The 14,446-nt window shown below is 37.7% G+C and overlaps 3 protein-coding genes across 9 annotated transcripts in view; 1 reads left to right on the top strand and 2 right to left on the bottom strand.

The window, feature by feature from the left end:
* Positions 1 to 9,122, top strand: LOC124223313 (probable phosphoserine aminotransferase). Of its 2 annotated transcripts, XR_006884269.2 has the most exons (10): positions 1 to 261; positions 1,399 to 1,529; positions 3,331 to 3,446; positions 3,543 to 3,704; positions 3,797 to 3,891; positions 4,004 to 4,173; positions 4,345 to 4,605; positions 4,698 to 4,825; positions 5,587 to 5,827; positions 5,912 to 9,122. XR_006884269.2 is itself a non-coding variant. In XM_046635160.2 (9 exons), exons 1-8 carry the CDS (start codon positions 187 to 189, stop codon positions 4,810 to 4,812), a joined length of 1,125 nt encoding a protein of 374 aa, XP_046491116.1. In that variant the 5' UTR covers positions 1 to 186; the 3' UTR covers positions 4,813 to 4,825; positions 5,587 to 9,122. The 2 variants fall into 2 exon arrangements, 1 of the variants encoding a protein (XP_046491116.1); XM_046635160.2 differs by having other exon boundaries at positions 5,587 to 9,122.
* The window catches only part of LOC124223211 (uncharacterized), a 17,104-nt gene continuing 7,034 nt past the window's right edge, over positions 4,377 to 14,446 (bottom strand). The window contains exons 2-14 of one of the 6 annotated variants that reach the window (XM_046635012.2): positions 8,502 to 8,576; positions 8,108 to 8,369; positions 7,898 to 8,042; positions 7,612 to 7,808; positions 7,439 to 7,545; positions 7,139 to 7,360; positions 6,861 to 7,067; positions 6,469 to 6,777; positions 6,299 to 6,397; positions 5,843 to 6,222; positions 5,575 to 5,692; positions 5,348 to 5,524; positions 4,377 to 5,262 (exon numbers count right to left, since the gene is read on the bottom strand). In XM_046635012.2, coding sequence (XP_046490968.1) covers positions 5,065 to 5,262; positions 5,348 to 5,524; positions 5,575 to 5,692; positions 5,843 to 6,222; positions 6,299 to 6,397; positions 6,469 to 6,777; positions 6,861 to 7,067; positions 7,139 to 7,360; positions 7,439 to 7,545; positions 7,612 to 7,808; positions 7,898 to 8,042; positions 8,108 to 8,369; positions 8,502 to 8,576 — 2,496 coding nt within the window. In that variant the 3' untranslated portion in view covers positions 4,377 to 5,064. Of the gene's footprint in view, positions 5,263 to 5,347; positions 5,525 to 5,574; positions 5,693 to 5,777; positions 6,223 to 6,298; positions 6,398 to 6,468; positions 6,778 to 6,860; positions 7,068 to 7,138; positions 7,361 to 7,438; positions 7,812 to 7,897; positions 8,043 to 8,107; positions 8,370 to 8,501; positions 8,577 to 8,831; positions 8,967 to 14,446 lie in introns of those variants that run through there. The other 5 variants (XM_046635005.2, XM_046634997.2, XM_046634993.2 and 2 more) reach the window with 5 other exon arrangements.
* On the bottom strand, positions 8,818 to 9,956 carry fh (frataxin). The gene is made up of 3 exons (XM_046635182.2): positions 9,631 to 9,956; positions 9,292 to 9,412; positions 8,818 to 9,209 (listed from the first exon to the last, which is right to left on the bottom strand). Exons 1-3 carry the CDS (start codon positions 9,870 to 9,872, stop codon positions 8,925 to 8,927), a joined length of 648 nt encoding a protein of 215 aa, XP_046491138.1. The 5' UTR covers positions 9,873 to 9,956; the 3' UTR covers positions 8,818 to 8,924.

The following is a 14,446-nucleotide window of genomic DNA, read 5'->3' on the forward strand; positions in this document are numbered from 1 at the left end:
TCGCCTGCGAAATACTTTGATGAGCTAATCGCGTTTTATATTCCGTATCGAAGTCGGTCAGGCAGCTTGCGCGAATTTAAACCTCTTTTTTTACCTCTTCCGTATCATTTGTGCAAGCGTGTTGAGCGGTAGTCGAGACCAGGCATTGTCAGTTCACGAGGCTCATCCACAGCACAACAGCCAACGATGACGGACACGGCGAATAACTCCTCCTCTGGTGTCATCAACTTCGGCGCAGGCCCAGGAAAACTTCCGCGAAAGGTACCATTTATTCAATTCTTGCGAACAGAGGGTCGTGATATTGTTTGGGTTTAGAGAGAATTGCAACACTCTTTTTTGCCTCTTCGGAATAGTCATTCGGTACCGACGGAAGAGCGAATTTTAACGGTGGACGATGTGCAATTTAGAATACAATATTTATTATCAAAGACAATTTTGTTTTGCTCGGTGAATCTGTACGTACAATTGTACTAATACGATGCGAATTTTCAATCAATTGGGATTGCCGCTGGCGTTGATTTACCGTCTGAAAATGTGATTGCCTAACGGGCTTGTTGCGACACTCGGAAGATAAGTATACGTATATGTATGTATTGAAGTCACATTCACGTAATTCATACGCATAGAGTATTACAGTTTAGTTTTGTTTTTATTTGTCGTAAATAATCCATGATGGTATCAGTGCTCGGATATTTACTTCTGTTCTTACAATCTGTTGGATCATGAAGAAAAATGAAATAAGAAAACAAAACTTACGTAGGCGGTCAGCAAGCTAAGCAATAGTAATAAGTAATAAATAATTATACATTATACGTACGTATGTTATATGCATCAAGAGAAACTCGATATGCAAGCTGCACATAGCGAGCTGGTCAGAGTTTGAAATAGTATTGTAATTCATCTGACTGGAACAATCAAAACACAATTCCCAATAGAATAAATGATCACGTTTTTTCTTATTTTCCAGTTTTTTGTCTGGCATATTTTGAACACCAATGCGACGTGTGCCTTTATTTACTTTTTCAATGCAATGAAGAAATAATCATAACATCATATCAACTTCAAGCTCAACTTTCAGTTTTTGGATTCCAGCTTTTTACCTTGAGTTTTCGATTATGTGTATAACTAAATCAAGCTGGGTCAATGTTTGATGCAAATAAGTGAAACCAGTTCTTTGAATAGCTGACGTTATGTTTTATTCAAATCTAGTGTTGAACAGTATTACATGATTATATAAGTCAAAGGCTGTATGATTAAAATTCATGCAACAGGAAATAACCTGATACCATCCAGCGTTGCCAACGATTTATATCAGAGGCATTAAACTTAGTTGCGATTACTGCCGAGGAATGGTAGAAATAATCATGTAAGTCTCTATGAATCTGTATTTCTTTATAGGTACTGAAAGACGTGCAAGACGAACTCCTTAGCTATGCCAACACTAAAATCAGCGTTCTCGAGCTCAGCCATAGGTCAGGTGATTTCAAGAAAATCATTGAAGACGCTCAAGCAAGCGTACGGGATCTCTTGTAAGTAGCAAAAAAATTCATTGATATGAGAATTGGAATTGTTTGCCATTTACACTTTTTTGGAGAAGTTTCAATTTTCCTGATAGATTTATGAAATAAATGAATTTAAATAAATACTAATATCACTATACATACAAAGATTTTATTCACTTATGGCCGCTGCTATTATTTAAGTATAAATTTTCAAACGCACAACATGAGTTCCTCTAATGGACTTAACTGGTTAGTTAACATTTTCAATTCAACCTTGTTAACTGCCAATTGAAAGTCGTAGCTTTTCTCCAAGTCTGCAGTTAGCGTCATTCGCAGTGCATTATTTTATTGTAAAAACACATTTAATAATATTGTTGATGTACATCAGCGTATAATGCAGACGTAATGTGTAAATATGATTTTTCGAAATCGAACAACACAACTGTAATTGCGAAACAAGATGAAAATAGCTGGAATATAAATATCGTCGAATAACATATTTGTACAGAAGCTGCGTTATGTGCCTCAAGTTTAACGCAACTCCAACTTTCCACAACAAAAATTTTTATTTCTCAAATATTTTAATTCACCTTTATTTCAGTTATTGACAAACAAGCTTATTTTTTAACATTCGTACACAGATAAGCAGCTGTATACACTGCTCAATTGTTTGTTCAGTCATTGAAATTTACGAACAAAACTAGTTGACTCATCTTATTTGATTTCATTATCATAGATGTAAAAAACAAACTTTTAGTTAATAAAACTTATCGCGTAGATATCATTTATATCACCAGCTGCAATCAGAAGTCACATTAAGTACCAGCCAAAACTGGATTCGTTGATCACGCAAGGCCTAAATACTTTATCTATATCAACATGGCTTTTATTGAGACACTCACATTATTCATGATTTGGTAAATTAATGATAAAACATCTGAATTAGAGATACCAAATGAGAGTTGATGGTACGACATAACGAATTTCAGATAAGAAGTGATGGAAGTTTGAAAACTTTCCTGAATAACGCATGCACATTTTGCATCAAAATTACAGTAATGCTTGCAAAGTATTTTTATTAAAATTAAAATGAATTATTTGCCAAAAGCAAGCAATCCTTGCTACGCTATTAAATAACATAACAATTATTTGTTGCGAAAAAATTATTCACAAGAATTCGGGAAGAAAACAAGAATTATAGCAAGTGGAATAGATTTTTTACATACTTGGTTATCTCGGTTATGAGAATAATAGTCAGAGCTACATTTCACCAGTTTCAAAATTTTTTTTTTAAATTTCATTATTCACATTTCCTGTCTAGCTTGTAGTCAATATCAATAAGGTTATCAGTTATTAGATAAATAGTGCAACCAAAATTCATATGGTCTTGTTGAAAAGATAATTCGCATTTTAACTTGTGTGGCAATTAGCCGACACATTCATTAATGGAGATAAATTGGATGAAATTTACAGCGAGAATTACCTTTCTTTGATAATCTTTGATTTGATTACAACTTTTGTGAAGTGATAACTCGCGTTTCTATTTATGTGGCAGTCACCTGATACTTTCATGAATGAAATTAGATTGTGCCAAATTTACAAGCATGAATTACCTTTGCCTGATAATCTTTGAGTTTATTAAAAATGACTCCTCTAAACCAATGTTGAACTCGGTCATCACAAAATCATCAATGCAGGAGATAAACTGATAACTGTCAACTGAATTGCTGAAACATTGCATGAATACGCAGATTTTTGTCGGAACTTTTGATAATATCTTATTGATAATGCACAATTGATTTTACATGAATGGAACTTATTTTCACAGAAAAATTCCGGATAACTACAAGGTCTTATTTCTTCAAGGAGGTGGAACTGGTATGTTCGCAGCTGTGCCTTTGAATCTACTAAACGAAGCGGGAACAGCTGACTATATTGTTACTGGTAAATTATCTGTGTTTCAAAACTGATTGCGAGGTGCAAAAAAACATTCTGAAGACGAGCACCAGGATAATATATATCCTACAACCTTAATTTCAGGTTCGTGGTCTGCTAAGGCAGCCAAAGAAGCAGCAAAATATGCTAAAGTGAACTTGGTACTTCCCAAGGTCAACAAGTACACAGATATCCCCGATCCATCAACTTGGAATTTGAATCCAAAAGCTTCTTACGTTTATTACTGTGCCAACGAAACGGTTCATGGTAATAAAAAATTTTATGGACTTTACTTTTCTCCATCAAATTTCAGGCACTTACAAACTTCATATAGATAATTCTTTATTCCTGTTATCCAGGCATCGAGTTTAACTACGTCCCTGAAGTTGGGGATGTTCCTTTGGTAGCTGATATGTCCTCAAATATGTTGTCCCGTCCGATTGACATTTCAAAGGTGAAAAAAAATAGGGAATTCAAATGAACTAATGCTACGAAAATTGCTGAAAACTTTTCCATAGCGTAAACATTATTAGTATATTAAGTTAAATTCAATCTTCTCATTAAAGTTTGCAGTCATATTTGCTGGTGCTCAGAAGAACATCGGACCAGCAGGTGTTACTCTTGTCATAGTCCGCGATGACGTGCTTGGACATCCTAAATCAATCTGCCCATCAGTATTGGACTTCTCTATCATGGCAACGGATAATTCTGTCCATAATACACCACCAACATTCCAGTTAGTATTCATAGTGTAAACAAGCGATCGCATCTCCTTGCAGTTCAATAAAGAAAGGGTGATGAGATCACGATATATTATAATTTCATTTCTTTTGTCATGTGTTGAAAAATATTTCTCCGACAACTGTGAGTCAGAATCTAGGTCATAAATTCCGACTATTTATTACAGAATATACGTTGTGGGTCGAGTTTTCGACTGGATTAAAGAAAACGGTGGAGTCGAAGGCATGGAGAAACTGGCGATAGCAAAGAGCAAAGCTATATATGATGTGATCGATAACTCAAATGGATTTTATCACTGCCCGATAAGACGTGATGCTCGTAGCCGAATGAATATTCCATTCAGAATTGGTGGCGATGACGAAGACTTGGAAAATACTTTCTTAACTGGGGCTTCAGCTCGTGGAATGCTTCAGCTCAAGGGTCACAGGTTAGTCTTCATCGGACAAAATTGAGAAAAACGAAGCAACAGGGAACGTCTACTGAGAATTAACGAACTGCGTTACAATTTGTTTATCGCAGATCCGTTGGTGGTATACGTGCCTCATTGTACAACGCAGTGACTATGGAAGATGTCCAAGCATTAGTAACCTACATGAATTATTTTTACCGTCTACATCGCAAACAGAAAGACTAGAAAAAAGGATTAGGTATGATCTCACGATTACATAAATTCATTCGCAAAATATATTATTTTATGTTATAAATTATATCTGTGATTTTTTGGCAGTTTTTCATAACGAAAATTAAACTTACGAAATGTAAATAATCTCTTCGCTTGTGAAAGTTTTCTTGTGATATAGTTTATATTTCTAATTCAGTGCAATTTTGCAAAAGAATTCTATAAACTACAGTCTCTATCTTCACTATACCAGTTTAATATTAATCGTTAAATTAGGTGGCTAGATTTTCTAGTGCTGCATAACAGTTTCAGAGCTTCTATAATTTCTTTGTCAGATTGTGGAAGGTTAGCAGTATCTTTAAACTCAGGTCGCTTTAAAATCTGACTGCGAAGACGCTCGATAGTAATAGCCTGAGGTATTTTTAAAACTCGCAACCAATCAGCCTGCATATAATCAACCAAGAGCTGGAAGCAAAATTGGTTACAACATTAAGTTCTGTAATACTAAGAAAAGAACACCCAATGACAAAGTCAAAAAACGCGTATATACCTGGTCAAATGGTTTACTTCCAATATGAAACATCATGTGTAAGAGAGGCTTTGGTGCTGGCGGTTTTCCAGGCGAATTTGGAATATACTTTGGAGCCTCAGTCATTGTCGACGTTTCTTCAATTCCCAAACAATTTAATATCCAATCAGAGCCATGGACCACGTATTCATGTATCACCTGCAAATTGTGATATTAATCATGATACTTTACCTTTGTTGAAATTTTACCTTTATGGCAAGCCGGCCTTCAGAAGTGAGTAATAGCTCATCGGCGTAAGCTTGGGCCACAACATATGGCATACCTTCAGGATCTATCCCGGGCCATCTTAGATCATCAGATTCTAGCCTGGAGATGAAAGAGAGAATAATGTTGTACCAAAATGATGAGTTGACTGAGGGTTAACGCAACAAAAAAAAAAAAATGAAAGTACCAGTGTTATGATTTGATAATTCAACAGCTTGATGCTGATATCGAACAGATGTGAGTTAATTTTACCTCTCGTTGATTGAACTGAGAAGTGAATTTATTTGCAGTGTATGCTTATCATCTTCATCGATGCTGCAGATAGCTTCACCTAAAGCAATCGCCAAGGAAACAGTATCATTACGATCAAGACCAGCAACCAACTGAGGTTCGTTCGACGAAGTAGATGCCGTAGAATTAGTACTGGGGTCAGCTCTCACTTTTGAGAAATTAGTGTACAGAGCAGCGCACATGATTTGGAGAAGGACTGAACCACCTATGGGGTGGCAGTTCGCAGGAATATTATTGTTTATCCTCGAAGCTGTACGCAGTAAGCCTGCCGGTGCGCAAATGTACAATTCGCTGAAGCAGGCGAGGGCCAGTGACATTGTTTGGTAAATACTAGCTCCTGTCTATCAAGTGTAATAGTGTATGGTTTAGGTAACGATGAGGCACTTCAGATGGGTAAATCATGCATAGCACACTTACCTTGATTGCGTCCAGCAGAGTTGTGATAATGGGTACCATGATGGGATACAGAGGTGTAATAAGAGCGTGTAGCCATGGCGGTCTGATTTGATTCCAAACCTTGAATGTCCCGAGAAATGACCGATTAACTGTGAGCAGGATACTATCAGTCAATTCTTTACAAACATTACCTGATGTCTGTCTAAGCAGTTGGACCAGTCAGAATCTTGTAGCAGTGCTGGAATAATAACAATCATCGCATCCATGTCTGCAATTATTGAGATATAGGTAAGGCTGTAAGCCCACAAAGCTGGACTACAAGCAGGGCGAGAGCAGGTTTGTCCTGAGCACAAAAAACCTCCGCAACCCTCCTGTTCTTTTGCATCAACTTTGCTCTTTTCTTTTCTAGTAAAACTGTCATCAGATTTATAGCCATTGCTCTGTTTGACAAATTCTTGAAATAGAAGCGCTGATATTTTATGTTCCCGCATCAGTAAGATCTGCAAAACAGAGGTCTCGCTTTTGTAAAAGTCATACTGTAGAGTGCAGTAACGATATATGGAATCACAGGCTTTCGCGTTACCTTCATCAACTGACCCCAATCAGGCTGCGGTTGTGCTCTGAGTATTTTTATCTCAAGCGCTATCGAAGGGCCATCAGCTAGTTGTTTTAAATTATCAATATTTTCCGATGAAGGTGGCAGTAGATGTGGGCTACTCATGATGAGCCATGGGGCAGGCCCTCGACGTGGCAACAATATGTTCAAGTTTTCTAAACCATTGCGGAGAACCTGGATCAGCATAAGGATTTTGAAATTCGTTAGGTTCAGGAATAGTTTTGCAATGTGTTTCTAATTTATACCTGATATAGTATGTTTAATGGCGTTCCTCTTAGTAACAGAGAAACTAGCAATTCTCCGCACTTTGCATGTATATCTCTTGAAATAATTGACAATCTGGTCACATTGAACCCGACCAGTTCATTTGCATTGACAAATGTGGCTAGCGACAAGTTTGCCGTGCAACACAAAACGTTGAAAACATCTGCCCAAAATTGTTGACAGCGAGCAAGACTGGGACGACCCTAAATAGCGTAATTGGATGTTCTTGTGTACTTGAATGGAAGATAAAGTTATAATTTAAGAGAATTTTTTATTATTACGTGAACAAAGCGGACGGTAAGGATAGTCAGGGACTCGTCCAACATTCCTGAAAAAACGCGCTGCGCCATTTTTGGAGGAACTGTGTTCCACAAGTCTTCTTTTGTGCCTAAAATAATGGATATGCTGAAAGTCATCACAAGGACTCTGGCGTTCTGCTGAGTATTATGTGTACCTTGCATATACAGCCACCACATTTGAATCACATAAGAACAGCGTTCTTTTTCAAAGAATGGCTGATTGGATTGCCAGTCGAGGGAATTGGCTTCAGTTAAAATATACAATGAAATTAGTCGGCAATGTAGATCGAGTAGTCTCTCAGCCAGTGCTTCGGCCATTTCTTGATACGATTTGAACCATTTGTGTAGTTTGCTGCTACAAATTAAAGAAAATAGATCCAATAACTCAAGACGGTTTCGATTAATTTACTCTGAAATATTTTCGTGTTAAGTTAATTTTACCATGCCTGTGCTGAAACCACTGTTTTTACTTTTTTGTTGTAATTCCATAAACAATTTCGTACTAGAGCTGCGGCCCCCAACGTAGCCGTTAGGACAGTTAAATCAGCATGATCTAAAGCTTCCTGAGTCAAGGTGTGCAGGTGTTCTGCAATGTATAGAAAAAATTGTTGCTTTGTCGAAAACCAGATGAATAAATTATGCGGGAGTCACCTAAAAGTTGTTCCGATGTGTCAACTATCATGGCAACAAACTCGGACGGCTCTGAATGCTTGACTACTTCCGTGCAATCAGCTGCTTCCGTGTGTTCTTTAGATGTAAAACTGAGTCCAGATGACTCTTTAAATGTTGTAGTAAATTCTGCTTCCCACCATGCGACAATCTTAGTTGACGCAAAGGAAGCGTGTCTTGGAAAGTCCAGTTTTCCACCACTTATCCCTACGCATATAGGTTCACTCAACACCATCTGCTTTTCCTGACACACAATTTTTGAATTACTTCCTGAAAGGGTCTGGTCAATAATTCTTAATCATTGAGCACATCAAGTAATCCTTCATCTTTCTGATACTGACAACGATATAAGGTCAAATTTATTCCTGTTTATTACCTGATAGTACTTCATGTCTCTTTGGAGCAATATTCGAACTCTATCTACTAAATTTCCATCTTCCATAATCTCCATCTGCAATACAATAGTCGAGGTATTGGAATCAGATAATTGTATTGTTTGAAAATTTTAGGTCAGTGAGAGTTGATGTGCAGTGACTTTAAAAGTGTAGACATGGAAATTGTTACTCTGAAAATGCGTGCAGTGAAAAAAAGAACTATCAACTTGTGTTATACTCTTTTACTCGCTCATCTTTTTGTAAATTTACATAGAAACAAATTAACATATGTGTGGAAAAGTAATTTAAAAGTATACAGGCAGGCAACGTACGTTTATTGCAATATAAATATCGATTTGAACGATGTGTATACAAATAAGATTCACAATGAAAATTGCTATTTCCCAGAAGTGCAAGGATGAAGATTAGTCAGGAATAGAACTGGGTAAGCCTTTATCAGAATATTGTTCTTTCCCGCTATAAGAACATCGGTCGAATGATGCCTGGTTTCTTATAATTGCTGGTATTTCCTTGTTTAGGAGATCGTGCAAGGTTTTTCCGTCGTGCTTATACACCCATTTCCCATCAACGAAATCATATCGTTTCGGTCCAGACTTCGGAGAGGATAGCCAAATCTGTTTATTGGGAGTTTGGCGATTTATGACATAGGTCCCGTCCTTCTTTCCAAATTTCACAGTCAGCACACCGTCCTGAAAAATTTGAACTTACTTAAGCAATCGAATAAAAATGCCTGCTCACTTGGAGCTAAAAATATCAAGAGACGGAACTCACTCCGTATGAAACGTCGGCATCTTCCAAATGACCCGCCTTTTCTATCAGCTCATCGAAGTACTCCGTAAGCGATTCCAATGTGTCGCTGCTTATCTTATCAAACTGCACAGAATTGAGTTCCCTATAATAGTTACGATTCTAAGGCCCCAACGGTACATATTGTAGATATAAATTGTTAATTAGTGTTGCGAAGAGGGGTACCATAAGATTTAATCGAACGTCGATTGGCTGTCTCGATAAATTATATGTGGTAAATAGAGTATGATGTCTAGATTTAACTTATTAGAATTATAGAAGTGTTGTAATATTTTTGGAAAAAAAATTGCAGGTTCAACTTACAATTCAGGTTCGTACGTTGGAGGTGTTTGCGAGGAATAATGAGCGTTAGTGGATATCAGTCCCAAAGTCTTGTACCGAAGACTAGAATATCTTCCAACAGTTTGTTTCACATAACCTTCAAATGAGTGAAAACTCTTTTGAAAATTTGAAACCTCTCTCGCACATGTACGATGCGTAATATTTGATGCAGTCTTGATTAGTGTCTTGAGAATTGGTTTGCTTCTCACTATTCGCGATATCATTGTAAATTTGACCTGATTTTCGTTTTATTGATCAAACAAGTCTTTCGGACGTTGCGTCGTCTGTAAATTACAACTCATAATAAGTGATAATCATAATATCGTTCACGGATTATGCGATCTCTGTTTTATCTACAGACGGTAACTAAAATGATAACACTGCATCCAGGATTAAAGAACTGCCGAATTCATCAACGATTTGATTTGAATTTCTTGAATGGCATCATTATGTAAAAAACAGATACGAGGGCTCTTCCCCAATCGGGGTACCTGGCTTTGTGACATTTACAACTCAATGCTGAAAAACGTTAACATATATTCGAAGAGTAAGCACAAATACTTTGTGAAATTATGCATATTATAGCTATCGTTGTCCCATACAGCCATTTTTCGATAGGTTCCAAATTGAATATTGTGCAGAATATAAGATAAGAAAGATATAAATGATTTTTCCCGATGTGATTCGATTGAATTCCCCAACTAATATCATTTATAGTTAAAAATCCTGGAATAACGGTTCCACCGCAATTTGTAGTTTCGTTTATCAATTCATTATGTCAAAGTCGGATATATAGCCTCATCCGTGTTCTTTAACGTTACACTATGGCGGCAAAAAACATGTCCATTATTCTTTCAGAGCATTCGACCGGTGGTCCGACTGTATGGATAATATAACGCGGATATACGGCTATTGTAAACCAGGAGGTATAATCGAGTGAAAACCGCTGTGCTGTTGTTACGGTAAAAATTTAATCCCTATACATTTTTAAAGACGAAGGTTCCCGAGATTTTCTGCCGAATACCGTTAACATCGATATTTCACAATTTCGTTTACTCAGTTCATCAATAACAATCTGAAAATTGAAATCACGCAATTACGCTTTCGCTGAATCGCAAATTTCTGCAATAGTATTTTTTTCTTCCATTTTTAACACATTCGTCTGACAAAAAATATCGTAATATCTCACCCACGCATCTGCGTTATATACGTACTAAATAATTTTTCACCCCACTCGCGATATGTGATCTTGCATGTATAACTTTATACGCATAAAGGATCAGAGTTTTCGACGCGTGATGCATTATCGTACAATTTTGCGAAATTCTACTGGCATACATAACAAACCCGTCGGTTTTTTGTAGGCGAACTTGAATCCATTGTGTGAAAATCTGTGGCATTATGCTGAAATTCTCACACCCTGACGGTAAATTCTGACTTTGTGCTTTCCGTCCCTCGCTCGAACTTTGACCCGAAATTAGCGAGATCAGTTATTATTCAACTAGGCACCGTGCAAGTTCTTGCACGGCTCTGAATTTCAAGTACCGTCTATACCAACACATCGTTATTATCATACCTCATACGTGCACGCATATGCGGGGGAAAATTTTGACGATTTTTTTTGTCCGGTATGGTAAATGTATAAACGTAACGCAAGCATCGAGTAAATGATTGATTTTAGAGACCAGCGCGTTATTCGGTGGGACACAGTTCGCAATTATGTCTGGCTTATCAACATAATATCTGCGCAGCTTATATATTGCCGAAATGAGTTCGCAAATACTTTCATTCCATCAACTGATCGGCGTGTCACGTTTCGTTCCGCGGGTGAATTAATATTTCCATCACTTTTTTGTTCCTTGCACGTTTCTGACAACCCATGTGGCGTTTAATTGATGTTCGGCATCGTTACGCAAAAGTGTAAACATCTGTCCTTTCGTATCGACTAAATAATTATAAATCAGGATTCGGCCATTTTAGCATGGGTATGGGATGAAAGGGTGATTTTTTTCAAACACGCACGCGAGAGCAAGAAATCGGTCGAAAGACGGCAAACTCTCATAATTTGCATACATCCTATCGATCTGCGTTCAGTGCAAGTCAACATTTCACTTTCATCTTCGTGTTCAGATCATTGTTAGGCGTCGGGAATAGTTAGTCGGTAATATTGCCGCAGTAATTAAACTGCGATTGAAATGTAATTATCAATTCAGAAATAACAAGCTAATCACCCCTTTCTCTTTCTCTCTCTCTCTCTCTCTCAACGCAAAAGCTGAATTGTGCGTTACGATCGTCCCGGTCATCTCGTTTAACGTATCAACAATATGTGTCAGTACGGATATGTCGTAACAATATAATGCGAATATACCCTTTTCAAATACCGATCCTGAAACCTCCGCAAAATTGGCTTATATAAAACCATCCCTTGCGCGCCTTTACTTTTATCCCCCCCTCTTCATTCAATCCTCGTCGACGTTCGCGACGATTTAATGATATAATAACAAAGGCAATACCATGAAAAAGTATTCCGTTTGTATAATCTTCGAATGAAAATACAAGTAGCCGTGATTGAGAATGTATAATATTATATACCTCGTCTTCAATTATCCGCGTGGCTGATGGAATACATTAGCAATTAGTCGATCCTCCGCTTCCCAAGCAAAAGAGAATTACAAGTGTCTGTTATACCGATAAATTTTCATACGTCTGTTAATTCACAACGAGCGGAACAGGATTCCTCGAGTTTTCCGAGGCTGAAATATCTGCACAGTTACGAAACATATTAATACGTCGTCCTGCAGATAAACGATAAGGAATTAGAGAAAACACTAGGTATAGAGACCTGCAGCAACAGCGGACACGGTGATAATGTTGTCGGTTCAGTTTCACCTAATCCTTTAATATATGGCTTAAGCTATTCGTTAAACACTCGAACAGGGTGACTGATACGCGCGGTTGATCGCTGATTAGTGTTAATCTGATTTTTTGTTCGTACAAGGCTCGTGCGGATAATCCGTCGTAGTTCCTGCTTGCACGCCCAGCTCTCGACGCTTCGCGGCATGTGTGCAAAACTTTACAACGCATGGAGTTATATGTACCCGCAAAATCCCGTATACTGATCAATTCTCCTCCACATGGTGCAATTTAACGTATGTTTTTATATCCGCGAGGGCGTGCCGAGCACAATTTATGCAGAATCCATAACTCCGATCCCTCGTCCCTTGCTCGTAAGTAATAATCGCTGAGAGGAAAAAAAGTTCCCATCACGTACACGAGTAGAACAAAAAATTGTTGTTAAAAATTGCCGTTGTGGAAATTGTAAAATAGTATTTTTGTCCGTTTGTTTTGAAATTTAGCACCAGTCAGTGTTAAATTGACGTCATATTGTATCCTATAAAAAAGTCTCTATACCGATATTTTTTTCATAGTGTAGCGACGATTTTGTCGTTCGAAATTAAAAAAGGATTGAAATTTTCTTCGAATTTATTCCAGTTTTTCAATTTTTTTTTTTTCCCCTCTCTTATTAACGTATAATGGCGTTGCAGTTGATTTGTCGGCATCGGTATCGTAGTATTAGTTCTGTGAGAATTGATCAGAAGAGATTGAGTGCTGTGATCACAATTCAACAACGAGACGGTAAACAGTTCGATACATAGAAAACGAACCGCGCTGCCTAGAAGATATTGACTTAAGAAAGTGCAGGGAAAATGTTTGCCAAAGGAAAGATCAGACTTTGCAAATCAGCCATAATATCCTTTTGCTGCAATCGAGTATCACTGGTGGAAAAAAATTTAACCGAACATAATGTCCCAGTAGATCCAGTTTATATTTGCATCATTTGTCACATTTCTGTTATTGAATTTAATACTTTTTTTTTCACTTATTGTTAGTCATACAACAAAAAATGGTTAAATGAACCCAAAAATTTTAGTGCACCTATTGGGATATTTTTTTTTTTTTTCGATCTCTGTATGGGGCGAAATATCCACGAATAGGCGATGAACAAACAGCCGTGGCACGATTATCGATTCAACCTTCGTTCCGATCCGTCGAATTTACGTCAGAATTTGATAAACGAATGCAGATATCGTCAAAGGTGTGTCCGTGTTTCGATTGCTATTTGACAACGTGACCGATATTTTTTTTAAATCTTTTCTAATTATACTCGCCGAGCGGATCAACAGCATTTCACAACTTAAGGAAGAAAACAATCCTTCGTCATTTCCGCCGGGTGAATACATGTCCATCCCTCTATACGCTGGGTCCAATCATCCGATTGGAGGCAATTAAAGGCGCGGTACTAACGCTATTCGACCCGCCTAATACAGCATGATACAGCTCGTGAATGTTTAAACTTTCGTGCAATCGCGGCGTACGTCTTGACCATGCAGGGCTCGGAGTCACGCAGCTCATCAAATAGTCACGAACACCCTGAATCCTCGACACCCCAATTAAGGCGACTTGCCTTCTTCCTAATTCTGGAGTCCGGCTAGGCGACGTTATGCATCTATGCAATGCAATCTACCGTGACCCGTGTTAATTATAATCACGCGTCTCCGACGTCGCGGCATTGTTATTGCCGTTCATTACAAACGAAGTTGCGACGTTACTCATACGGTCTGTACGGTGTATATATATGTGGTATTCCATGCGAACCCAACCAACGTATGATCCTAATCAGTTTTGATTTTGTTGAAAAAGAATTTTCTGCAAATGTCCCAACTCCGAAACAGTATCCTGAATTTTTTCAGATTTTTTATACGACTGATCGATTGTTTATAAGTATTGAGAATAATTT

This window comes from Neodiprion pinetum, chromosome 1 (assembly GCF_021155775.2).
Source record: "Neodiprion pinetum isolate iyNeoPine1 chromosome 1, iyNeoPine1.2, whole genome shotgun sequence".
Classification (NCBI taxonomy): Eukaryota; Metazoa; Arthropoda; class Insecta; order Hymenoptera; family Diprionidae; genus Neodiprion; species Neodiprion pinetum.